General features: G+C 38.9%; 4 protein-coding genes across 6 annotated transcripts; all 4 read right to left on the bottom strand.

The window, feature by feature from the left end:
- Positions 1 to 173: 173 nt before the first annotated feature.
- Positions 174 to 7,148, bottom strand: LOC137958654 (mRNA-decapping enzyme-like protein). 2 transcript variants are annotated; one of them, XM_068805734.1, is made up of 10 exons: positions 7,068 to 7,148; positions 6,690 to 6,752; positions 6,034 to 6,281; positions 5,910 to 5,950; positions 5,463 to 5,512; positions 5,152 to 5,296; positions 4,762 to 4,818; positions 2,194 to 2,317; positions 1,179 to 1,652; positions 174 to 406 (listed from the first exon to the last, which is right to left on the bottom strand). In XM_068805734.1, the coding sequence occupies exons 3-10, from the start codon at positions 6,190 to 6,192 to the stop codon at positions 350 to 352; spliced, it is 1,107 nt and encodes a 368-aa protein (XP_068661835.1). In that variant the 5' UTR covers positions 6,193 to 6,281; positions 6,690 to 6,752; positions 7,068 to 7,148; the 3' UTR covers positions 174 to 349. The 2 variants fall into 2 exon arrangements, with proteins under 2 accessions (XP_068661835.1, XP_068661836.1); XM_068805735.1 differs by lacking the exon at positions 6,690 to 6,752 and having other exon boundaries at positions 7,068 to 7,141.
- An 809-nt stretch (positions 7,149 to 7,957) lies between these two features.
- LOC137958653 (pentatricopeptide repeat-containing protein At3g54980, mitochondrial-like) lies at positions 7,958 to 19,307 on the bottom strand. Its single transcript, XM_068805732.1, has 2 exons — positions 16,227 to 19,307; positions 7,958 to 8,725 (listed from the first exon to the last, which is right to left on the bottom strand). The coding sequence occupies exon 1, from the start codon at positions 18,958 to 18,960 to the stop codon at positions 16,231 to 16,233; it is 2,730 nt and encodes a 909-aa protein (XP_068661833.1). The 5' UTR covers positions 18,961 to 19,307; the 3' UTR covers positions 7,958 to 8,725; positions 16,227 to 16,230.
- A 365-nt stretch (positions 19,308 to 19,672) lies between these two features.
- On the bottom strand, positions 19,673 to 25,302 carry LOC137959043 (OVARIAN TUMOR DOMAIN-containing deubiquitinating enzyme 6-like). 2 transcript variants are annotated; one of them, XM_068806315.1, is made up of 9 exons: positions 25,164 to 25,302; positions 23,988 to 25,032; positions 22,478 to 22,639; positions 21,853 to 21,930; positions 21,601 to 21,679; positions 21,384 to 21,529; positions 21,183 to 21,248; positions 20,377 to 20,551; positions 19,673 to 20,095 (listed from the first exon to the last, which is right to left on the bottom strand). In XM_068806315.1, exons 2-9 carry the CDS (start codon positions 24,654 to 24,656, stop codon positions 19,869 to 19,871), a joined length of 1,602 nt encoding a protein of 533 aa, XP_068662416.1. In that variant the 5' UTR covers positions 24,657 to 25,032; positions 25,164 to 25,302; the 3' UTR covers positions 19,673 to 19,868. The 2 variants fall into 2 exon arrangements, with proteins under 2 accessions (XP_068662416.1, XP_068662417.1); XM_068806316.1 differs by having other exon boundaries at positions 23,988 to 24,860.
- A 676-nt stretch (positions 25,303 to 25,978) lies between these two features.
- On the bottom strand, positions 25,979 to 26,942 carry LOC137960497 (casparian strip membrane protein 2-like). The gene is made up of 3 exons (XM_068808133.1): positions 26,611 to 26,942; positions 26,324 to 26,447; positions 25,979 to 26,233 (listed from the first exon to the last, which is right to left on the bottom strand). Exons 1-3 carry the CDS (start codon positions 26,913 to 26,915, stop codon positions 26,018 to 26,020), a joined length of 645 nt encoding a protein of 214 aa, XP_068664234.1. The 5' UTR covers positions 26,916 to 26,942; the 3' UTR covers positions 25,979 to 26,017.
- Positions 26,943 to 27,364: the final 422 nt, after the last annotated feature.

The raw sequence follows: 27,364 nt of genomic DNA, 5'->3' as shown, positions 1-27,364 counted from the left end.
TTTGTTAATTAAAAGCATGTTCTGACCGATCATACCATCTTTAACAATTTATTTTCTTAATGTATCTTAGTTCTTTCTGTAAGATAGCATTCCGTCCACAACCAAAATGATTTTTTTTTTTTTTTTTATAGTCACAAGGAACTTTCTAAGAGTACAGGAAAGTCCTACTCAAATGAGAATACATATGTGAGGCTTATTATACATTCCCGAGTTATTGTATAGATCCAACACTACCGACTCAAGACAAGCTATACAGGAACTGTAGGGCAATACACTTGATCTAAAACCCACAAATTACAGATAAATTGAAAATGACAGCAGACCACTCCCATCTCCAGCACCCGTTTGGTTATGAATAATGTGAGTTCACTATCTCTCTGTACACCATGTCGATGAATTGGTTGTTCTGTCCGTCAAAACAAAGAAGAAAGGCGAAATGAGTGGTCATCAGGTATTTGGTAACCGAGTACTTTTCCCCCAAATATGTTCCACAGTAACAAGTAAAAACACTACAGGTTTTACTAAAAAGAGGTAAAATTGCACTGTCAACAAAAAATCCAGAATGAACTAGTTGCCTTGGCTAGAAGCATACTAATAATAGGAGTGTCACTCAGAGAAAGCCATATGTTCCTAGTAGACAGGGAGCGAAGACTGATCAGTGCCTATGGGAACAGTGAAGGGTATGCAGGAACTCTATAATCTTGGAAAGAGATGTATTTTAAATTTTAGGTGCATGGCAAAAATATACTTATTTCACTTACTCATTTGATAAGTCTAAATTTTTTATAGAAAAATAAATCTAAAGTTCTTGAAAGAAAAGAACCAGAAGATCGGCCACTAAAATAAATAAAGAGCAGCTGACATCTTCGGTCCACTTTGAAATGGTTTAAAAAAAAAAACCACTTGAGGGAATGTAACTTATATAGTCTCACTTTGACAAAAAACGCGGACAGTAAAATTAGTTGATCGTCTCATAGGTAGAGACTAACCCATATCAGAGAAAGAGAATTAGATCCAACAAGATCGGCCACAAAATGTTCAGTATCAATTTAATTCTAACTAAGAGAAATCAAGAATCTAGACAATTAGAAAGAGGCAATTCAGAAAACACATCAATCTACAAGTGCTTGCAAAATAACCATAGCAGTCAAGGAAAACATAAGTGCACAAGGGGATACCTGAACCAGCCTCACCAATGCATCACGAACTTTCTCTCTGGTGATTACCGGTCCATAGTTTGGAGTGGGTGTGAGAGATGGGGATGGGGTAGGTGGTGGAAAGGGTTGAAGCAAGGGAGTCCCATACGGACGTTGAAGAGTCACAGGGGGGTGAAGAGGAGGGGCAGTTGGTGGTATTGATGATGTTACCGGTGGTGGCATCATCAACATAGAAGATGCAGATTGAGGTGAGAAAAATGATGGTTTCACAAGATTAGTGGTGCGGCTGGTGGCACTTGCGTCAGAATTATCAAGGAAGGGAACCAGAGGAATTGATGAAGAATTTGGCAGAGGTGAGGGAATTTGCAGTGGCGGGGTAGCAGAAGGAATGGGATTAGGCATATGGGATGAAGATAAGGACAAGGGTGATGGAGACTGATGCTGTTGAGCTGTAATTGGTATATTTGAAGTACCGGGCCCCATACTCATTGCAGCCTGCAAATAGCATATAAAAAGAGTTCGCCAACGGTTAAATCTTAGCAGATAAAGATTATGCATTTAGATATTTAAACCATCCTTTTGATAAATGGACATGCTAACATAGAGCCAAACATAAATACATTCATCTCGATCTTCTCAGCCACATGATTTATTCGAGAATATTTAGGTCATGAGGCTGAAAAGCATAAACTACAAATATTTAAAGGAGGTTTTGTGTGGTTTCTTCACTCTGTTGTGTATCTACACAAAATCTATCTCCTTGCTGTTCATTATTAAAAGGTCCAAAGTGCATTCACCATAGTTTTGGAAGTTCTAGCTACACCATATACAGCTTCCATAAAACAGAAAAGTAAATGCAGAGACCAAAAATCAAGTGGATGATCAGCTAAAATAAGAATCAAGCCAAATAGCACTAGTCACTTGAACCTCATTAACAGTGAAAGGCATAGGCTTCAAATCCAGAGCAAAACATTTAATGAATTTAACAAGTTGATACCAAGAGTTAAACTCATAAAAAACTAAGAGGAGGACATACACTGAAGAAGTTGACAAATGACTCATCAGGAACATCTGTTACAGTTGGGGTTGATGAAGAAGATGGTTCCAGTGGGCCTTCAATTACTTCTGATGTTGGAACTGCTTCCAATTCTTCAAACTCACTGCCACAAAACAAATATCCATTAAGTAAAATTCCTAACATTGCATATTCTTAAGAAACTAAAAGTTACTTCCGAGTCACACGACACAGTATGCCTTCGTAGATCAGGTTGAAGTACACTCACAAAACTTCAAACTAGTTACCAAAATACCATCAGGAGCACAAAAATTGCAGCACATCAGTTAAGTCTAGTAAATATCTCTACATTTCTCATATATGAGATGGACCATCTCATTCATCATGGCCTCAACGTATAAAGTCCTTTTTCTTATTGTTGGTTTTATCCACACAAATCCAACATATCAAGTAGCAGTGACCTCAGACGCCTAGAGTTGACAACACACAGGACAAGTTTAAAGTTTTTTGAGAAGTGATATACTACAATCCAATGACAGCTGAGAATGCTGAATTTACATTCTAAACACATGAAATTCTTTAAATCTTTGACTATTTTTTTTTAAACTTAAAATTTGATTCCCGCAAAATAACCATAAAGGAGCTTTTTTTTTTTTTTGAAAAAGATGTATTTATATTAACAAAAGAAAAAAATTACAAAGGATAACCATAAAGGCACAAATTTAGTTTGAAGCTATTTAAAACTAATGCCCTCATCTGCTCTTCAATTGAAAATGAATTGAAGAAGAAAAAGGAAGAGCCAGACTTATTTTTGAAGAGAAGATATGATGGAGGGCTGAAAAGCAGGAAAATTTAACAATTAGGCATATATTGTAGCTATGGTCAGAGAAGCCTCCACCCACAAATTTAGCTTCAAGCTATTTAAAATTAATGCCCTCATCTGCTCTTCAATTGGAAACGAATTGAAGAAGAAAAAGGAAGAGGTAGACTTATTTTTGAAGAGAAGATATGCCGGAGGGCTGAAAAGCAGGAAAATTTAACAATTAGGCATATATTGTAGCTATGGTCAGAGAAGCCTCTCAAGCAAAGTGTTATGCTTGGGAATGCCCTAATTCACATCACATACATACAGACAACACAGTTTCAAAGCTAAGGATGCCTAATCAATGCATAGTTATCCAATAGTTGAATACTGGACACAATAAGGAGAGAGGCAAAGAGAAATTGATCTCACCCAGAACCAATCTCACTGAAGTCATATAAAGGATATGGCATGTACAGATGTAGAGACCCTCAACAACTCCACCCTAAGCCGCATAAAAAAACATAGAGGACTTGAATTATTCATCCAGAACCAGAGGTTCAAATGACATGCACATCAAGTTAGCATTGGACTTCATAGACACACCACAAAAGGTTTGGCAAAAATGAGTGTTTTGATTCTTTGTATATATAGTTACAAGATGAATTATAAGAGGCCATATATCAACATTAATAATTCAGATTATCTGTCATCTTCCACAGCACAAATTAGATGCAGAAAAATAAAAATCTATTTACTCACAAATAACTTCTCTATGGCAAGTTTGCGGCTTTGTTTACCTACTGACTGAATGAATGATTAAGGAAACTACTGCAAGAGTCAAGGACAACATCAAAACTATTTGTGGATTGAATCTTTGGCTCAATGGCCTCATAGGGTTTTCCAGAGTGAGGACTTGAGTTGAAGTCTCTCTGTGGGAAAAGGGTGTCATATGCATGCACAATCAACATTCCAAAAATGAAATTACTAAAATATACAACTGTAAAACCTAAATTATCCAGTTCAGACAACAATAAAATATCTCTAACTTATGATCATTCTCATTGAAATCATACAAATGGTATTGCCTACACAGATGTAGAAGCCCACAACAACTCTACCCTAATCCTCATGAAAAACTATAAATCGATTCCTGTAATTTGAACTCTGGATCCAGAATTATAAATTCAAATGGAATTAGAGATTCAAACAAGGGCCATATCAAGTCGGTCTTAGATTATTCATAGAAAAATAATGTCACAAATAGTTCGGCATAACTGAGCCCTCCGATCATGGGTGTTGTGATTTTTTCTATATGCCATTAATTTGATGAATAAGATAGCAAAATACCATGTCAACAGTGACCATTTGCCTCATCCATCATAGATTGATGGATTCCATCACATAAATTATGCAGAAAATCTCAAAACATAGAAAAACAATTAACTCATACAATTTTCTAAATGGGCCTACACTAAACATGTACAAATGCACAAATAAATGAGTAGTTCCAATGCAACAGAACACATTTTTACAAAATCAGAAATGGTTTCTTGACTGATGGCACAATTTCTCTTATGCATGCTTCAAAAAGTTCATCAAGATTTAACTATTTTCATACCGATTGGTTTCTCTGAAATACGATGTCTGCTGAAAGCATCAACGGAATGCAACAATTAACAGATATCCTTTATCCCAAAAAGAAAAAGTAGTATACAACTGCAGTGAAAAAATGATCATACACAGGTAAATATGAAGTTTCCGAAGTTGAAGTGTTAATGAAATACCTTTTAGCAGAAGATACTTTGGACTTTGCAGGAACTTTTGAATATGCATTAAGTATCCTGCACATATAGAATATACAATCAGCTTAAAAGAAAATATTAATTCTCTAGTCAGTAGGTCACAAATGGGTTACCACATAACAAAGCAAGAACAGGCACTACTGAAGATAATTCTCAATTTTTTGAACAAAAGCATAAGCAAACCAAGGGAGAAAAGGCCTTTTGATCAAAATCTTAAAACCAAGAAAAGGGAGCAAGTTAAATCTTGTGCTAGTAACCTTGTGGGTGCAAGTAAAAACAAAGAGTGTTCTCTCCATCAGAGTCACACACAAGAAAGCACTTGTTAGAAGAAAAATAACATGGAATGAATGATATTACTTGAAAAGTCTATACCTTCCGAAAAGACTTGCAACCTCCTCACACTCTTGTTGGTTGTAGAACCAAATACCATTAACTTCTTGGGCAGCATTGCGGTACAATAAATATGGAACTTGAATTTCATATTCAAAATCTCCCAAGAGATTTTCCACCAGATTATCTGTTATTTATTGAAGTATTATAAGACATCTAAAAAGACAGCTTACTCGATGTAATACAAGCAAATAGAAGCAAGTTACTCAAAGATTCATAAGACTTCCAAATAAAGAACTACTATAGAAGTCCAGAAGGAATAAAATATTATCAAAGATAACCACATCACTTACCCGTGTTTCGACGGTTCATGACAATGAATTGAAACCGTGGTTGAGTATTCCTGAAAGGATCAGAATATTACAAGCATAAATTTAACAGATGACATACAATATCACAACTGCTATATTAATTCTGGTCCTAAGAATCCTGCTATTGACATGGAACGAATAGTATCGGATTGCAATTGTTATTTTATTGAGAAAATCAGCCCTTAGTTTAAGCAATCTCCACACTTCGATTATTCATTGTTGAAATATTGAGAAGTTGAATCAAGCAATCAACCACATCAGACTAGTAAAGACCCACGGCACTACAAGGCAAGCACAGGAGTCAAACAAAAAATAGAACTTAGGAAGAGTTGGGCAAAGTCGAAGATCAGGACCCTGATATAAAGCCTACCCATACTTATAAGTTCACCCATTTAGATCCAATCAGATCGAAGAATCAGAAGCTATTACCTTTTTACCACGAAGAGCGATCCTTCGACATCCTTGCGACTCTGCAGCAAAAGAAACCCTAATCAGACAGCTTAAAAGCCCAACAAGCTGAAATGAGGCATGAGATCTGGCATTAAAACCGCACCCATTGGTTCTGCTCAATGTTGAATTCATAGAACGTGACGTGAGCAGCAGTGATGAGAATTTCCTCGACGAAAGGGTCAATTCTCTGAAGAACGGTGAGGTTAAGCACCTTTGTACTTTGGTGGTCCAGATTCGGCATCAATTTCCCATTCTGTGACATTTTCTGACTTCAGCGCAGAAGCCCCAGCCCTGCCTTGAATGTGGGAAATCAGCAGCTCCTCATGCAACGGGCATGGAGTTTTGAGGTTTCTACTCAGCCAAAACAATAAAGCCAGATGGTCACGAGGCAGCGAAGCAGAGAGACAGAGGTGTCGATTGTCGATGCAGGTTGATAAATGACAAGTATCGACAATCGAATTTCATAATTTGTACTATCAATAAAAGAAGGGAAATGGGACCGGATTCGGTCCGGATATGAACGTTCCGGATCTGAACCGTTTGCATCTATTCAGATATCCGAAATTAAAATATCCGAAGACCTATCCGAGGTTAGACTACCCAATTCGATCCGTCGGTTATTATCCGAATTCCGATAACGTCCGGATCCGAAAGCAAAATCTCAAACAGAGAAGGTCAATAAAAATACCCGGTTCAGCAATGCTGTAAAGCTCAAAACAAAGAAGGATGACAAAATATACAAAAGAGTAGAAACCATACTCCACAATAGACGAATTCAGACACCCGTGAGCCACTTTGAATTGTTAGCTTAGCTTGCTGAAGCTGAAAAAGACGAGAATGAATACATTAAGCTATGGAAAAGAGGGAGAACAAAAGCTAAAGAGAGGCGAGAGACAGAACGACTAAAGAGAGGGCTTGATGGAGAGGTCGAAAGAGAAAGGGCCAGGGTATCTATACACTGGTAAGCCAGCCAATGTGAGAGAGGGGCTGAGAGGGAAACGGACTGAGAGAGAAAGGGGTTCAAAGACGAGAAAGAGCTTGCGAGAGAAGGCCGAGAGAGAAAATGTGAGAGGGGGATCCAGAGAGACAAAGAAGCTCAGGAAGGAGCTGAGATAGGTTGTAGAGACAGAAACTTACCTGAAGAGAAGCCGTCCGAAGCCAAACGGAAAGGCGAAGATAGGGGGGAGAAAGCCGTCGAAGCAGAGACGCTTCTGGAAGAAAGAAGGAAAGAAGCTTCGAAGGAAGCGTTAGGTTATAAAGATCGACGAATCCAACGGTTGAGGTTTTGGTGTCGGATATTTACCGGATCCGGATCTCAGGATTTCGGTTTGTCCCAGAACTGTTACGGATTCTTTATCGGAAACCCGATTAAGTTTCGGAACTTATTTCCCTTAATATCCAATAGTTTCGGAACTATTGGGCTAAGTTAGGGTCAAGTTTCAAATATTAACTCGTCCACGGTTCTAAAGTACAACTTACAGGTTTCAAAATCAAGCCGACCTACAAGCAAGAATTTACTCACCCAACAAGATGAAACATGACCAATGGAACTATAGACAACTCTTAATTTGATAAAAACCTACTCCTGCAAGAATCAACCCTGTGAAATTAATTCAACCTGTGATTTTAATAGAGAGCCCCAAACATCTGGACAACCAAACAAAGATCCACATGATTACAAAGCAGAAAAGAGTCGGACAGTTGGACATAAATATTTGTCACAACTACGTAACTCCTAAAAAAAATTGGAACCCCAAACAGGCTACAAATTCAACCCGTCTATTGTTTTCTACTAGAGATTTCAGAGAATGGAAAGAATGAAGATCCTCTGGCTACTGGTTTGCACCTTGTCTAGTCTCTGCCAAACTGGGAAGAGGCTTCGTTCTGTAATAGAACTTGGATACGAATTTGTCTCCTGATTGGGTTCTTTGGATGTTTCCTCAACTCGATGCCACCCTTACTTATAAATGTAACTTCTGAAAAAAAATGAAAAACTTGGGTGCAGCTAAGGTTGGTATGAGCCTCCTTTCCCTCTTTATGCATCATAGTTTCCAAAAGTCAAAACACTATTCAATCCATTCGGTGGGACTACATTACAAAATATACAATTTTCTATTACAAATTTATGTGGATATCCTATGTTGCACCCTTTTTTAGCAATGTGAACTCAACATCCTTCTCCTGAGAGCTGCTTGCAGTCAAGGAGTCAAATGTATGAATAACATGAACAAATCAAGCTTTGCCCTCGAACAGCCAAGTTTGGTTTGAGTGCCCAACCCATGTGCCACTTGGACGCTTTGCCCCAACTTGTGTCCAAATCAATCTCTTTGCATGACTTATCACTATTTAAAAAAAAAAAAAAAAAACTCTTTCATTTGACTGTATTTGAGCTTCTCCATGGCTATTTCCCCACCATTTACTCTATAATAGGATGTTCTTTCAAAGCACAGTGCCTTCTTGGTCAACTCAACTATTTTTTCCATTGTGGAAAGAGCAATTACAAGGTCCTTGACTTCATGCTGCTTCAACTCTTGCTCCACTGAGGCCAACATGTAATGAGAATGGTAAGTTGTTGTTTCTAAGCAGCGAGATGCTCTGCAAGAGTCAAGAGAGATGGTAATTGTTGGATGCACTCTCTAAGATCCGCACCCATCTTCTCCATTTCTCGCATAGTGCCTTGACTCCTTTAGTCATGGCTTTCTATGTTCCAGTTAAATTCATATATCAACTCAGGAAGAACATTGCAGTTCACTTCCAACTCAAAGCCAACTCAAAGGAACTCGATGGAAGCAGTTCTGTCCAAGAAAAGAATAGTTTATCATACAAAAGTTTTTGTGTCAAAGAAATACTTTATAGCAAAGATGGGCACAAGATGTGTACTTCAGAAAGAAAACCAATTTCAGGTGAAAGTTACCTATTTCAGCACATCAGAAACAGAAACCACCAAATGAGCTCAGATAAGTCTAGAAACTAAATTTGTATCAACTAGACCGGTATGCTATTTTATTTTTTTGGGTACAGTCCTCTTCGCTAACAAAATGGCTCTATATGGGCAATAAATTACACTATATTGAAAAAGTCAGCTTTTGAGTGATGAAATATCTTTGAGAAAAATTCAGATAATCAATAAAGAAAAACCCACATGAAATAGGTATAAGAAAAAGGAGATGTGGATATTAGATCCACAAGCCAATATAAACCTTTTTGTTCCTTTTGCTGGCACCATGGCAGTGTTCTAACCGCACTTGTCAGATGGAAACCATGCTGTTGATTGTAGGTGGATTTATGTCAACCAATATAACCATCTACGACAAATGTTTGAACTACAAGTTGCCAAAATATGTAGTCATTTGATGTAAAAAATACATGTGGCACTGCATGAGGTCCATATAAAATAACCAATAGGATTTGTTGCCTCAAAACAGTCAAGTACCAAATCTAAAAGTTAAGGAGACAAACTTAATGATTAAAGCAGTTTCCAAGGCAAGGATCTAAGAAGTTCACGCACTACCAACTGATTGTGGTTTGTAGCTGAGCCACATAGATCATTTAATGGTTCAAATAGGTAATATGGCTGGTAATGAATAACTAGGTCCACAGCAGGCACATCTTTCAAAAGTTCAAATAGATTATATAACAGGTAATGACTAACTAGGTCCACAGCAGGCACTATTTTATCTTAAAGAAAGAATTATACAAACATGTTTAACAAGAATTCGTTACTTTGCTGACCAGATAATTCACCCATGGAGTCAACCTCCAGTGATCAATTGTTCCAAACCTCATTAAAACCTCATTAAACATAGGAAATTGGTGAAACTGATCAACCTGACTTTATTGCTCAGTAGCACCTCTATTGTGAGCAGAACTCGTCATTTATGCACACTATTCCTCATAGTCATAGTGAAGCTTTCTGGATAATTCCTTTAAGGGTTATTGGTCCAAAGTGCACATTATCCATCTCTTTTAAATGACATAAGCTCCAAGTTAATGGTCCTTTTCATTCCAAGGCAACTTAGTTTGACAAGAGTAGTTTAGTCTTAGATAACCAAGTACCATAGAAGAATGCATCCACTGGCAGCTACTAAGTCATGTGAAATAATGCAAAAAAGAAAAAGAAAACCTCTAACAGCCAAATTCAACTGCTAAAAGAGTGTGTGAAATCGTGTGGTCAAAAACTTATGCAGATTAAAGTGGACAAGCTGACGAAGTTATTTTATATAAGCAATCTGCCTCCATATTATGTATGCACTCTTCGATCAGCATTTTGAGGTTGATTAATCATTGGACTCATAAGAAAGAGCCTATAAAGAGATGAGTAGCCATCATGTAAAATTCAAAATCAACTTGCGGATATTATGTAAGTTTGTAGAAATGGAAACAACTTATTTTTTCTTTTTCTCAAGTATTAAAATACATAAAATTTTTTGAAATATTTTTTAATAACTATGAGAAAACCAAAAGATCTTTACAAAGTTTAAAAATTTAAGAAAAGATAACCATTTATTTAAACATCATCTTAATAACTATAAAGAGATTCGAGAAGAGAGGCTGTGCACCCAGATATTCCGTTTGAGATAAATATCATCACAAAAATCCACCAATGAGAAAATAGCAAAAATATTGGAACTTTAGAAAGACTTGTTCTCCACAAGTAATTTTATAGCACTGACGATATGTAAAACCATCCAATGTTGAATTGAAAACAAACCCAAATAATAAAGATCATAGAACCAAAAAACCTCAAATGAAATAATATATAAAAAATTTAAATGTAAAATAGTCCACAGCTGGAAGAGTTTTGTGCTTGTCTTGCAGATTCTTGTCACGGTATTTTTTACATGATCTAAACTTCAGTCAGAGGCATGCAGAAGAAAGCTGCAATCAGGAAGACTTTGAAAGACTGCAAGGTTACCCTGACAATTTTCCAAGAAACCAAATGAAATGGGACTGATTCACATGCTCGGGATCTTTGGTACAAGCAGAGACCCCAATGGGTGGTATTCTGATTATTTGGGACGAGGCCAATTTTGAGCTGCTTGATGTAAGCATCGGGTAGTTCTCTATTTGTCTCAAGCTTCTGGATAAGACTCAGAACATTCTTGGTGTGTAGTAGGTTTCTATGGGCCAACAAGATACAGGCAGAGGGTTTCATTTTGGGAGGAGCTTACCACCCTCCTCAACCTTTGGAGTCTCCCCTTGATGCTGGCTCGAGATCTAAATTCAATTAGATACTACAGTGAGAAGCACCACACGGTCAAGCCAATATCCTCTACAATGAGACATTTCAGTGACTCTATCAATGCCCATTAATTGGACACGATTGACACCTCTGGGAAAAAAAGTTTACTTTGACAAAAGCTCAAAATCCTCCCACACTCTCCAAGCTTGACCGACTTCTAGCTAACGAATCTTGGCTTCAGGCATATCCTCACACCACTGGTGTCACACTGGGATGGATAGTTTCGGACCACTGGCCCATTATGTTGAACACACCCACCCACCCACTGGGGAAATGGGCTATTCCATTTTGAAAACACGTGGATGTTGATCCTAGTGGCTGGAGTAAGTTGAACAAGGGCTGAGGGGGGGATCCCTTTCACTCAAACTAAAATTGCTGAAATCCAAACTCAGACCGCTGAATCAAAATCTACCTTCACTCATCAAAAAGAATTGCTCTGAACTCAGATCCCTGATTTGGATATTGTGGAAGAAGATAGACACTTGAACAATTTAAAACTTTCACTTAAGAGTCTGCTCCTCTAATTTACTTTAAAAACCCATCCTACATGACCGCATTTATTGGAAGCACAAGTGGCTCAACAAGGATGATGGCAATATAAAATTATCCCATGTTATCACCTTTGCTAGGCGCAGATCAAATCAGATAAATTCCCTCATGGTTAATGGGGAATTGACCTCTGATAGGGCGGCCATTACTGATAGCATCTTAAGATATTTTACAAATCTTTATTCTTAAGATCTGCCCTCCAGGCCTCAGCTCACTTGGAAACCTTGTTAGAAGATCCCTCTTCCTGCTGAATATATTGAAAGACCGTTCAACGAGCAGGAGATTGAAGCTGTTGTCACCTCATTTCCGACTGACAAGGCCCCTGGCTTGATGGTTTCAATGGGGAGTTTTACAAAATGGGCTGGGACTTCCTCAAGGCAGACATTGTTAATATGATGAATGACTTTCACGGTAATGGCCTCACATTCAGAAATATGGGAGCCTCCTTTATTGCTCTAATTCAAATATCCAAATGTTGAAAGACTAAAGCACTTCAGGCCAATAAGCCTCATCTCCAGTCCTTACAAGATTATATCAAGAATTCTTGCCACTAGCTCTAAGGAGTCCTCCAGCACTTCATCAACCTAAGCTAGAATGCCTTCATTAAAGGCTAGAGCATATTGGATTCTGTCATGACCGTTCATGAAATTATGGATGCCTTCAAAAGATGCAATGATCCCAAGCCGATAGTCAAGATTGACTTTCAGAAGGCTTTTGACCAGGTAAATTGGCAGTTTCTGGATTATGTGATGGAGGACATGGACTTTGGCACCAAATGGTGTGGTTGGGTTCAGAGCTGTATCTCTTCAACCACCGACTCAATTCTCATCAATGGGAGCACGTGGTGAGTACTTGAAGGGATTGAGAGGTATAAGGCAAGGGGATCTTATTTCCCTTCTCCTTTTCAATTTGGAGGGAGAGAGGCTGGCTGGTCTCCTTTGCATGACTAGAGCACTGGACGCAAAGCGCTTCATCCTCTACCACTATGGACATTGCCATTACACAGTATGCAGATGACACAATCATTCATAAATGAATATCTCAACCAGGTGCTCAACCTCAAGGTGACCCTGGCTATTTTCGAGGTTGTTTCTGAGCAGAAGGTTAATTGGCAAAAATCCACCCTTTTCAACTTCAACATTGACACCCTCAACCTCAACGACTTGGCTGCCACTTTGGCCTGTCAAACCGAATACCTTCCAGCCAGCCACCTTAGGCTCCCCCTCGTTGCTTCAAAGCCTGATAGATGTTGTGGAACCCAATTATTGATAAAATGGAAAGGAAGCTCTCTTCCTAGAAAGGAAGGCTTTTATCCAAAGAATCAAACTGACCATCATCAAATCAGCTCTCAGTGGTATCCCTTCCTACTTCCTCTCCTTTCTTCATTGCCCAGCTAGCATAGCCCAAAAACTGGAGAAAATGATGATGCATTTCTTATGGAGAGACACTGAAACGGGCTTCAAGCATCACTTAATTAAGTTGGAGGACGTGATCAAGAGCAAGAGGAAGGGTAGCCTCAGTATCAGACCTATCAAAATGCTTAGTCAGGTGCATCAAGCTAAATAATGCTGGAAAATCAACTACTGTAAGGAAAATACTTGGGACCCCACTATCCATCACAAGGCCAGAATCTCTCAATCTAGTTGGTGGTTTGGGGAATGCAACTTTCACCCATCTGAAAGCGTATAGCCCGCCTCTTCTCTTTGATTCAATCATCCTGACATATCCAAGTGGGTAAAGGTGACATGGTCCACTTCTGGCACAATACTTGGGCTAGATATAAGCCCCTCAAGGATCTCTTTCCCATCTCCTATCGGCTGGCTCAGCTCCTGGACCAAACTGTGGCAGACACTATTGCTAAGTGCAACAGAACTCACTCCTCTTGGGATTTAGATCTTAGGTAAGGACTCACTAAGCTTGAAACTGAGGAGGCTTTGTGGCTTGTCAACCTGCTCAACACTATGTATCTTCCAAGACACCTTGAGAACACACCCATTTGGGCTGCTGAAGCTAATGGAGAATTCTCGTGGGCTAGTTGTTCATCACTACTCGAGGGAGTCGCTTCCCCCAGCCCAGGCCCTGCCCCTTTGCATGGTCCCTCTCAGCCACTCACAAGGTCAAAATTTTCATCTGGAGTTCTCTACATGGTAAAATTCTCACCTTGGACTGACCTTCTGTAACACGGATTCCATCATTGATCACCCCTTAGTCTAACGCACTCTTTTTTATGTTGACCGCCTGGGGACTGACCTAAGAAGAAGAGGTACCTCCCTTAGCCTTTCTTACTGATTTTATGGGACTGCTGAGGAATCCATCAACCATGTGTTGGTTCATTGCCTGTTTGCCTAGAAGATATGGACATTTTTCCTCAACGTGTTCAGAGTCAACCTCTGCATCCCAGGTTCATGGAAGGATTTTCTTTCTCAGCTCCTGGCCATCCCTCCCCAAAAAAGAAAGCTCATGCTCAAAGTCTGTGTCATGTTTCCTCATTGGTCAATTTGGCTGGAAAGAAATCAAAGGCAGTTCTCTGGCAAATTCTCCCTTCATAGTGTGGTCTCTCACCGTGCTCTGAATAACATTATTGCTTGGCTGTCCACCCTCAAGCAATGTCGTCACCTTGAAACTGGCCTAACTAGAGACAAGTGGGTGCAGATTGCTTCCCTTTCAAAGCCCGTGCAAAATCGGATTCAGCAATGGCTCCCTCCTCCTGCGGGCCTCATTAAGCTCAACTTTGGGAGCTCCTTCGTCAACCCTGGCACTTCTGGCTTGGGGGGTGTTCATATCTTTCTCGGGAGATTTCATCCTTTCCTATTCAGGTTTGTTGGGTGTTGTTGATGCTATCTTCGCCGAGCTGCCTATGCCGGTTCAGGGGCTCAAGATCTTCAATTCGTGTTTCCATGGCAGCTTTATTGTAGAAGGGGATTCACTCACCATCAATTAATTGGTGCAAGAAGAAAGCCCTCCCCCCTTGGCTCCTTTGCCAAACTTTTCTTTGAGATCATGGACCTCAAGTCCTTTATATTCTCTTGGTTTCATGTTTTGAGATCAGCCAGAGAAGAGGTGTCCCTCCAATCTCTCATTGTTCGGGATGCCCCTCCCGGCCCTATAGATCTCGTTTTAGTCGTATGAATTATTAAAGCATTTTTCTTTCAATATATATATGATTTTTTTGAATAGTAATATGATCTTTTTATTCTAAAAAGTGATGGAAATAATCCTTAGAGCTACATGCAATACACTTCTTATCTTTTTGAGAAAGTGAGATCTCATTAAGAAGGCCAAAAAGCTAAAGCGAGAAACAAAGGGAACTGAATGAGGAGTACTAACAACGACTGAGAAACCCCACCAAACCATCAGCCATACATACCCTTCTAATCTTGGTTTTATACTTTTGCAAAAAACACCTTTTTAGAATTTCAAATTTACTTTTTTAATAAAAACCATTTAAAATAAATTTTGAACTTAAAAAATATACAAGACATCATAGTTCAAATGCACGAATGATAAAACATTTAAAGTTAATCTGAGAATAAGATTTAAGAAATCCTCGTCATGGGAGAATATATCACATAAGGGAACCAATAGAAATCCAAGTAAATATCAGCCAAGGTATTCAGTTTTGGTCAATGAAATATAATTTTCTAACTTTGATAAGAATTAATACAATAATAACCATGTGAAAATGAATAAATCTACACAAACCATAGCATTGCTACATTTAAAGTTGTTTTAGTCCAACTAATCTCTTAGTAGTATATGGTAAAAGGAGTCAGTTAAAAAACTAAGTTACTGAAGTATCTGAGTTTAAACCATTCAGTGCTCATTATTCACATCATATGGAAGAAACTTGCTACTCTCACACAATTTTTTTTTTTGAAAAATAACTCACACAATGACAACCTGACTCCTTCCTCTCTCCTCTCTCAATGACATGAAGGATACATATGGTTCCACTTGATCAATTCATGATTATACAAAGTTTTCCATTCTGCACGTATTATTTTGCACAATGTATCTCCTCAACCTAATCAAAAGCAACTATAATCGAATAAACAAACATGGAATGCAAAAGTGCCAAGACATTACCATTGAAAAAAAGGCAAAACTATTATAACCCCATGAAATAAAGAAAATCAAATACAAGGTGCACTCAACCTTATACTGCCAATGTGGTTAGAAAGTAACCGAAGTTTAATTCTACTTCTTTTTTAAATAGTTACAATTCTGCTTATTGAGAGTGTCTTATTTATTTTTGTTCCTTTGTTCTTTTTTTATTTCTGAATAATTTTATACTTTGATAGCAGGTGAGAGACAAGTAATAAGTCCATCAACCAGCATGGGGCATGAGTTATAAATTACAGAATGAGGTCTAGAAATTAGTCCAAAAGTTCATGTTTCACTAATATTTTAACTCTAATGAGAAATTAACGCCAATAAGTGGTCATTATTGCATATCTTCCATATAGAGAGCATGCGACCAAGCATATAGACAGATATCTACTCACCAGCTTAAAAAGCAGTTACAGAGACTTTTCCCTCGATCCTTGCATTCACAAGACTATCATATGTTATATCATTAGGCTTAAGTCCTTTATCAAGCATCTCATCATGCAATCTAGAAGCTTCTTCCAGATTTCCTTCCCTGAAGTATCCAGCAATCAAAATGTTGTAGATTAGAACATCAGGGCAAATGTTCCTTTCACACATTTCATCAAAGATCCGCCTTGCATTTTCCAGTTGTCTTTTATTGCAAAGGCCATTTATCAGAACAGTATAGGTAACAATATCAGGCACAATTCCCTTGCCTAGCATCTCTGTGTACATATCTGAAGCAAAAACTAAATCATCCACTCTTAGTGAAGCGTCAATTAAAGTCGTGTAAGCTGCTAAATCACAAGGAATCCCATCCTTTTTCATTTGCTTATGCAAACCAAGTACCTCCTCCATATTATTTTGGTTCCGGTATCCCCAAATCAGGCTGTTGTAGATGGCTGTAGTTGGATATAAACCAACTTCATGCAGTTCATTGAAAACCTTAAGTGCACCTTCCATATTTCCATTCCTAGAAAATCCATCAATTAGAACACTGTATGCAGTTATATCTAATGCAATGCCTTTGCTTTCCATCTCTTCACGCATTATCAAGGCCAGATCGATTCTATTACTTCTGAAAAAACCATCCATCAAAATAGTGTAAGTAACAATATTGGGAGATAAGCCACTCTTCCATATTTGCCGATAAGTAGTCAATGCCAAATTCGCTTCACCCTCTTTTAAATAGCCATGAATAATACAATTATAATTCATACATATGGGTATAAAGCCTTCATCAATGAACTTCTTCAACATAACAGATGCCCTGGAAGTTTGACTGGCTTTGCATAGCCCATTGATGAGTGTGTTGACAGTGAAAGCATTTGGAGAAATCTTCAAATGAACCATTTGGTAGTACATGTCCAAAGCTTGCTCAATCTCATTTTTCCCAAAATACCCATCTATCATGTTGGTGTACGTGACAACGTTAGGTTTAATGTTCTTCTGAAACATTTCTGACAATATGTCTTTCGCTTTTTCCATGCTCCCTAATCTACACTGTCCAAGTATCAAGTTATTGTAGGAAATAAGGTTTGGCCTCATACCTTTCGTCACCATCTTGTCCCATAAATCAGAAGCTTCTCTCACCTTACCATCTATGCAGAGCACATATATGAAGTTGTTGTATGTAACAACATCGGCAACACCAGAGTCCACAGCTTCCACACACAACTTGTAGACCTGAGTCCAATTTTTATTTCTCAAAAATCCCCTTATTAATAAATTAATGTCAGATACATTGGGTGATATACTTTTCTGCTTCATTAGGTTATAAAGTTCATAGGCCTTCTCAACATTTTCCTTCCTACAGCAACCTTCAATCAGGACTGAGTATGCAAAATAATTCAGCTCAATACAATATTTAATCATATTAGGGATCAATTCGAAAGCACTATCTAGCTTGCCCTGGATGCAGTAAGCCTTCATGAGACTTTTCTCAACTATGATATTGAGTGGTTGGCCATTTTTTAACATTTCATCTCTCAATTTTAAAGCCTCTAACATATTTCTCTGTTTCAAGCAAGCTTCAATAACACTTGTATATGTCCTTCCAGTTGGAACCCAACCCAAATTTTTCATTTCATTTAACAACTCACACGCCCTTCTTGAATCAGGTACCATACAAACGGCCTGAATAACAGCAGTATACTTGACAATATCAAGTTTCACGCCCCAACCATTCATTTCTTCAAAATACTTCTCAGCTTCAGCGGGCTCACCCTTCTTCAAACAAGCTTTTATCATCACACCAAGTGTATCGCAGTCATGCTCCATGCCTCTCACATGCATTTCACTGTACAACTTCTCGGCCTCTGCTATATCATTCGACCTCACCAAAGCAGCTAAAAGAAAATTTCTATAACTCTGTCCAGGAAAAATACCATTTTCAACCATTATATTGAAGCAGTCCACTGCCTCACTGATGCGTCCAGCAGACACATATCTCTCTAACACAAAATTGAATAAATTAAATTCAGACTGGAACTTCTTGGAGCTCTCTATCAAACAGCTAATAAAAGCGCTCCCTTGAGGACCATGACTGCTTGAGATTGTTTGCCTCAGAAGTTGCTTAGCAGGTGACAGTTTTCCAGACTGCATGAAGACGTGAAGCAGGATACATAAGGCTTTCATGACTTGGCCGCATCCCAGCTTTTCCTTTGCCCACAGATAATATTTGAGAGCCAAGAGTGGATCATTTTGGTTATTTAAAATAACTTCGGCAACCTCATCTGGAGTTAGTTGAACTGTACTTACATCGCAGGAAAAAGGTTCCGTCTCAATAACTGAAGCAAACCTGGATTCCACTGAATCCGAAGTGGCTGCGGGTCCAATCCCTGGCGTGCGCACATCCAAAAGTTCAACTTGCGAGATGGTATTCTCTTGTAACTCGGTTTCCAACATAGGTTGCACCGAACATTCAGTTTCTGTTAATAAGTCATCCAAACATCTATTATGTGAAGTAGATGCAGCAGGAAAATTCGTCTCTAAAGACTGTTTATATGGAAAGATTGAATTTTGCGCGATGCTCATGGAACGGCGCATGGTATAAAGGTGAAATGCAGAAGGTAGGCAGGGGATTTTGGACTTGCAAAGGGAGCAAACCAGCCATGGAAACAGAAACGAGGAGGCAAAGGAAATTCTCATGGTAGATTTTGCACCATCATGACATCTCAAATCGAAAAACCTTGACCATCTGTGAACTAGAATAAAGGGATTAAACGTCGAAGCATACACCTTACGAAAGGATTGCACGAACTGCCCATGGTTCACACTAATGGTGGCCGAGAACAAATCAGACTTCTCCAAAAGGAGGCCCACAGTCTGTCGAGAGTTCTCTCGGACAGTATCGACCCAATTGTCTCACAAGGGGGGGGGTGGAATGCAGACTTGAGGAGATTAGGCATGAACCTACAGCATTCCGCAGCAGAAAATGAAAAGAGTACGGGACTTCTATTACGATGTGAAGAACGAGGAAAGGGGAGCGGTAACGAAGCGCTCGTCCGGGATGGAAGTGGTGGCGCAGGAAGTGGAGTTGGTCTCTGACGTCTCTAGAGAAAACCGATCCGGGGGCAACCGGGTTGGGTCGCAGACAATCGAGTCTGATGATGGATTGCCTAAACGATACGATACCATTATGATATTTAATAATAAAAATAACAATTTATCAATGAGGAGACCGTTATCTGCGTACGAGGGGCGGCTCAGGAACTTCCACACGAAGGGCCCTTCCCCGCCAATAGAAGAGAGGCCTTAACTAGGAGGACGTACCAAACTTGCTTACTTAATCAGGTTATCAAATGGTTGAATTAACTAGACTTAATTAGGTATTCTTTCTCATAAAAAATAATGCTCGTCCATCTTGGGAATGTTGTTTGAAACGTGCCGCAAATGTTTCTCCGTTTCTATTGCCTCCTCATAATTTAGAGATACTTTGAACCATTTATTAAGCCGAAACTAAGACATATTTACTGGACTAGATCCTACATCCATAAATCAGAGGATGGTCGTCTCTATTTCAGGTTTACACACCATTAAAATGCCCTCTGAAACAACTACTCAGTTGCCTTGCCTTTCCTACTGTTAAAATAACCACGGCTAGCTGTCTCACCACCCATCTCTAACAGGTAGCAGACCATGGAATCAACGTCGTCCCCGAAAATGCTATAGGCTTCAATCACCTGCAAGTAGCTGAACCCCATTGACAGCACCATTTGCATGCTGCAACTAAGAACAGTGTCTGGAACAGCCCGTTCCACTCCTGCCTCGCTCCATGATGGTCCTGTTGACGTTCCAGAAGGTTATCAGTAATAAGCCACCATTTCAAATATTGAAGACATAACAACAGGATAGTAGCACATCAAAATGGTGAAAATCAAAAAGACATCACAGCTATATAAAATGCATACATATAACATCTGAATTGGGGCCAGAAGCCGCATAGTATGATTGTGGCAATTCCAGTACTAAGCGAAAGCAGTATGCGAATCAGATAGCACGATCTTAGGCCAAATGGAACAGCATTATCAATATAAGAATCAACTTCAAAGTGAGAGTAGTTACTTGCTCCAGAAGACGAAGGTTCAGCTCCAGAAGTAGACGATTCTTTAAATTCAACCTGCTGCTTGAACTTGTCATCAGCAAGATATTCAGCTCGTGATGCCTCCATGACCATACGCTCAATTTCCTTCTCAGTGAGCTCCAAATCTGAGTAGAAGCGACCCTCAGCAAGAAGCGCCTGCAATTGGCACATTAAATAATAAGGAAATTCGATAAAAACCAAGAACAAAAATTCCACAAGAAGATTACACATTTTTAGAAAAACAAAGAAGAACTATAGAAAACATAAGCAAAAGCATAACCAGAAACATTTCGTGTAAAGAACAAACCCATAGTCACTCTAGAAATTGTTCAAAATAATTCACATACTTTCTACCAGTCAGCACGAGCTACATGCAGATGCAAAAGCCTTTCATGATATTCCAACCTCAACAATAAAATAAAAAGCCCACGCACCAAGAATAATGAAAAAGTATAAGCCCATGCACCAAAATAATGCCAGAAGTAGAAGCCCTGTACCAAGAGTAATGCAAGAAGTAGAAGCCCATGTACCAAGAATAACTAAAAGTAGAAGCCCATGCACCAAGAATAATGTAACAAATAGAAGGCCATGCAGCAAGAAAAATGTACAAAGTAGAAGGCCATGCACAAAGAACAATGTAAAAACTAGAAGGCCATGCACCAGGAACAATGTAAAAAGTAGAAGGCCATGCCCCAAGAAAAATGTAAGAAGTAGAAAGCCATGGCACCAATAAAAATGTAAAAGTAGAAAGCAATGCACCAAGATAAATGTAATTAAGATCGCTCACATTATCAATCTGTTGATCTTGTTGATCTTTAATTGCAGCCTTTACTTGATCCTTATCAATGTTTGTCTGAATAGCACACAGAAGGGAACTAAGTTATTATATTCAGTTTCAGAGACACAGAGAAGGCAGCCCTCAATATATCAACCACCCCCCACCCCAAAGAAAAGAAAATAAAAAATGAAAGTTACAGTCAGCACTCACCCCTTGGAGACAGCTGAGACCAAGTCCAGCACCAATGTTTAATCGACGAGGATCATCAAGAGCGTTGTAATGATTACCGTGATGATAACTCAACCGTATAGGAGGAGTATCTGTATTGTAGCTTCCATGAAAAATGTTGATAGGTTCTGTATAGTAGATGTCAGTTAAAAATATTTTTGTACAATAAATCTAGCAATAAGTTCAAAGAGAATGGTACCTGTGCTGTAGGAATAAATATGGATTGGACGATTATACATCTCCGAAAAAGCCTGGATCTCTACATTATTCCCATAGACCTGCTCATGAAAATCCACCGACTAAATGAAGCAGAAAAGAAAATGAAAGGAAAACGGGAGGTTCATGCAGATAAAGAAGTCAATAACCTAAACATAACCACCATTAGTTAACCTATGAACATGAATTTGCAGTGACTGAACTAAAATTAAGGAAATCAGATAACTATTTATACCTTGTCCCGTCTCTTCCTCTTACAGTAAGACGTGAAACCTTCTGTTATGAACTGGGAAAAGTGATCCCTCTCCCTCTCCTAAGCAAAACACCAAATGCAGAATTTAAGCAATCAAGAGAGTGAAAGCTCTTGGTTTGAATCTCAAACACATAATACATGAATTCAGAGCATCTAGTAACACCATGTTAAATTGCAATAGAAGTGCATGACTGAGAGAGACATACTTTCTGCCTCTGTTTGACTCTAGTCTAATTGTGTCATTCTCCCAATAGAAGTGCATGACTAAGAAAGACATAATTAACTGAAGCTCCCAGCCCAGTTCTGAACTTGAATTTTCAACCAAACACTTAATACTAGATCAAGTTCCAAGAGAAATCAAGGAGTCCAAATTTGATAAGACCAAAGCATGCACCATGACTGATTACCATCTTCACAAACAGAAATTTTAGGATAGACAAGTTAATTCGATGGATATATAGGACAAGTGGAAAAGCAAGCCAAATTAAGGGGCAAAAAGTTCAATGACAAACAAAACCTCCAAATCTACAGAAAGCCTTTTTTTGAAGAACATGACAGTATTTTAAGTAATCTCTTCATTCTTTTAAGAACAAGCACGAAGACATACCATGTAGTCAATACACATCTGCCTGGTCAAATCATAAGCTTCAGTGTCTCCATAAACTTGATCAGCAACAGCACGAAATAGGCAGTTTCCATCCTCTACCATTCGTTTGACTTCTAGCCCCTTTGCTCGTCTGATGTCAAGTTCAAATTGCCGTTCCTTCTCCTGAGAAAAAATTCCAGTGATATCAGATCAGCTTCAATCTTGAGGCCTCCGAAGAACTTACATACTACACAACACAAATGACCACTAACATAACAAGCATAAAATTGAGTATTTATTAGAAAACAACTTAAGCATTTCTTTTCTGTTTTGTGATCCGCAAAAAATAATTTGTGTTTGGAAAATTGTGGTAGTCATGGACCTTACGAAATTCAGTTCTCATATTCCATCAGGGACAATTCCGAAAATATTTGTTTTAAACCACAGATATGAATGCCAATTTATAGTCTGAAGCAGAAATGAATCTGAAAGAATTAGTGTATGTATTTCGTGAAAGCCACAGAAAAATGAATATATAAAAAACAAATGCAAAGTGTGATCCATGACTAATCATGGAAGCAAAAAACTGATACATTAAACCACCCAAATAACAAGTAGTACATTAAATAATATGGATCTCCAAGACACATTTTTTGTATTACATGATACATTCTTATTTTTTTTTAGCATGACATGATTTTGTATTTTATTAAACACTATATTTTTATATTAAGCTTTCCATTTACATTAAGGAATGGAATGAGAGCAAGAAGAAGCTTCTTGAGTTGCAGAACAATAGTAGGAAGAATCAGATTCAACACAAGTAACCTGTAAGTAATGAAACTATTGAGAAAAAATAATACTATATTAATCTGTTTATCTTCTATCTTAAATTCTTTCAGTGAAGGTTTCCAAATAATTCAGGAACATATCATGCATGTTTCTTCATTCTCCTAGCTTGTATCTTTTGCATCCTATTTTTAAGATGAGAAGAGAATCTCCACCTGGCTTGCAAACCACACACTGTGTTTTCAAAAGACTGCTATTGTGTGCATAAAAATAGCCTAGTAATAATTTTGTCAATTTTTCAACAAGACCCCTCCCTCATAAAGATCTAAAGTTTACTCAGCAAGCAAATAGAAAATTTAAGTGTGGCTTAAACCAACAAAATGAGAAATACTTCTTCAGCATATGAAGCAAAACTTGAGGTCTTACTTTAGGTACGTTCAAAGCACCTTTGCAGCCTCTTGAATAAATTTGGTCCAGAGATCAAAGTAGAAACTCCCTGGGCCAAGATGGTACAGGCCTCACGCATTATATGGCCCAAAGACACAAACTTGGCAGCAAATTACCAAATACAACCCAGAATAGCTAATATCTAAAGCATTATAACTGAGTCAACAAGCCATGCAGTCCAGTGGCTTTTGTTCTCACAATCTAAATCATCCACATATTCAGAATAAGATTTTTATATGTCTGATGGAAATTATAAAGTAAAAGAATGAGATTAAAAGAAAAAAAAATGACTTACAGCATCATCATAAGAGGACACAAAACCAGGACACTGCTCATCTGCACTGTTGTAACCTTCAGCTTCACCAAAAGACCTGGGGGAAGAAGGCCTCGAGTTGGATGGTGACCGTGTTGAAACAACTGGCCATCCTACTCCTCTTCTGGATGGTCCAATGCGCACAGCATTTGAACTACCTGAAACAATTCTCCTTGAACCCAAAGTCGCTGCCGAGGGTTTTGGTGGAGGAACTGGAGGAGGCGGGGGGTATGAAGTCCCAGTAACAACATGAGAAGAACCAGCGCCCAAAGTTTCACTCTCGTCCAAATCAAACTTCTCTGAATTATGCAAGCTACTCGATTCTTTTGTGACCACCCCTAAGTTCAGAGTGTCATCGTTACCCATTTTCTCCTTATCCACCCATTCACTTGATACAGACTGAGAGTTACCTTTCGGAGCTTCATCACTCTTCAATGTCATGTTATCCTCACGGCTACCAGAAATATCCAAAAGACCATCCAAAGCATTAGCATCGTACACTTCCTCGTCTTGTTCTTCTTCCTTTGAAGTCGAAGCAACCTGCGTTGGGACTGGTAGCGCGTTCGAGCTTGAGGAAGAACCGGGCAGGGAGGAGCGATTTTGGTTAGAGGACGAGCCTCCGGAACCTCGCTGAACCAATATCCTTGTCATCTTAAGCGGCAAAAACACGAAACCAGCGTTTCAATCTCTCAAATTAGAGAACCAAAACCCAAAGCAGCCCTTTATCACGCGTTCTAACTTTAGGTGCGATGATTCCAACCCCTTGGCTGAACGATTCCTTCCAGCCCAGAAATGCTTTCTGCCCCTCGTAAATCAATCTCTGCATTCCCCTGATAATTCTCATGAGCTCAAACCCTAAGAGGAAAAACCCAATAAATTAAACCCTTCTTCTACTTCAGAATCACTACTCCAAATACCCCTCTTTACACAACCCCCACCGCCAAAACCATAAAAACCTTACCAAATTCCGTCCCAATAACAAATACTCATCAATCACCGTAATTTAACCTCACAAAACTCGAAAGACCTATATATTTAAAATAAGCAAAACATAGAGAAACCTCGTAGTCAAATTGGAGGACCTAACAGTCAAAAAATTGGACGAAAAGAACCTGATATGAAACCTCAAAGCGCGGAAAAAGAATACATGAAACTCACCTCCATGTTCGGAGACCGCTTAAGGCAGATTTAGAAAAGAATAACACCGCTGAATTCAGTAATCCGTGGAAGTGAACAAGGGGAGAGGAGAAGAATACGTAGAAGCGAAGGAGGGTATTACGATTTATTGTTTTTTTTTACAGAGAGAGCAAAAGGGCAAAAATGGATTGCACCGCCCGTGACGAGGATATTGGCAGCGACTAGCGACGACTCGTCACCGGTCACAGACCGACACGTGGAGGTCGTAGAACTGCAAACCAACGAGCGCACGTGTACGCGGATTAAGCATGCCACTGCTTTTATCCTCCTCATCCTTGAATTAAAAGTCTTCTAGAACCTAGAAACCCGTTCCTTTTTATTTTTTTAAATAGAAAAAATTAGATAAATTATTCTCTACAAATTCATCTTAACGATTCAAAATTGGGTATAATTTTTTTATTATTTTAAATTATAACCCTAAATTGACGTGCAAGAAATCATTGAAAGAAAATAATATAAACGAAAAATAAAGTTTTCAACTTAATAAGGTATTAAGCATCAACTTAATAGTAACAAAAATAAATAATTTTAATGATTAATAATATTTAAGTTTTCAATAATATAGATAATTAATGATTGGTTAATAAGAAAAAAATATTAAGTGATGGATTTAAAAATAATAATTCATAGCAATCAATAATTGTTAAGGTTTAGGGTTTTAGAAAAACTCTTATATATTTAACTTACGTTTAAGGAGGCTAATTAATTTACACTTGCAGCAACACAACATCTCTCCACCATTGTTTCCAATTCTGACAATTTAAGACCATCCACACAAAAGAAAAGAAACCAGAAATGGCAGACAACAAGAGTGATCAAGGCTTTCGAAGGATCATGGCGGACATCATCACCAGTAGCATGAAGATGCCGGCCGCAATGAAAGAAGCCACCACGGCTCCGCTGATGCGCTGGCAGAAATCGTTAAATTGCTGGCAGATTGCGATCCAGTTTGCGCTGGAGTTCCCGTTGTGAGCCAAGTAGACAATGGCAGCTGCTGCTGCCGCTGATGCAGTAGTAAGGGCAACCATCACCTGCGGTTTGGAAGAAGAAGAGGTTATATATGGTGATGATTTAATGAAAAAGAAAAGGGGCATAGTCAGTAAATGTGAGATATGTATTACCGTATCGAAGATAAGTAGAAGGAACCTGGCTCCTACGATAGTTGGTCGAACAATGCCGACGATGGAGAAAGGCAGAGAGAGGACGAGATATCCACTGGCAATGGCGTTTCCGACAACGAAAAACCTGCAGAAATGAAACAAACAGATTCAAGACATCAATTCGTCGGTTCTCCCATTTCATGCACGTCCTTTCTCAGATTTGATCGATGTGTTTTCACTTTGTCAAGAGGACTAAACATTGTGTTGCATAGTTAGAGGAGAAAAAAGAAGAAGTAAATTTCACTAACGTAAAGGCCGGAAGATCGTTGTAGCTAGCCTGAAACTGGAAGAATTGAGTGAAGAAGGGCAAGGTCTCGCCGGAGGTCCCCATGGCAGTAGCAGCCGCCAGAGTTGAGGCAATGGCGGCGAGCCTCAGAATGAAGTCGAAGATGGCAAGGCCTCTCTTCCATCCTCCTCTCATTTTCTTTGCTGCCACCACGGCGGCCGCGGGAGCAGCGACGGCGGTCGTCGCTAGGGCGGCTTTTCCTCTACTTTCCGTGCTCGGTGGCGCCTCTACGTCGGCCTTGGTGGCTGACTCTTCTCCGTTTGTCATCTTTGGCTTTCAGTAAGAGATCGAAAGTCGATAAAGAGATGGAGAGACCAAGAGAGATTACTGAAAAGAGGATGGAGAATCTGGGAACATTGACAGTGCTTAAATAGAGATCAAGGGAAGAGAGTTTTCAATTAGTGTTAAGGATTAGTTGAATATGTGAAGGAATTAGGTGGTTGTGCAGTGCAGCCGGAGCAGGAAGAGAGTTGTTGATAACTTGCTCCACTTTGTGAAAAATCACGCTTGACGTCTGCGCCGGAAGGAGAAAGCGCCGAGAACACCTAATGCAACATCTCTTTTTTAAAAGACCTTCAGAGTTTCCATTAACAATCAATCACTCGTACTTATCCCCTTTTCGCAAGAGAATAAATTTCTATATTTCGTATCCTCTTAAACAGCTTTCCCGGTTGCAACATTAGCAGTAAAACCAACAAACATGAATAATTACTTGA

Source organism: Aristolochia californica, unplaced genomic scaffold, assembly GCF_029961685.1.
Source record: "Aristolochia californica isolate CCGP_79_NKW_82.1479 unplaced genomic scaffold, dmAriCali1.0.hap1 SCAF_3, whole genome shotgun sequence".
Taxonomy (NCBI): Eukaryota; Viridiplantae; Streptophyta; class Magnoliopsida; order Piperales; family Aristolochiaceae; genus Aristolochia; species Aristolochia californica.
The sequence above is the reverse complement of the archived record's forward strand: the minus strand, read 5'-3'. Positions and strand labels throughout refer to the sequence as shown.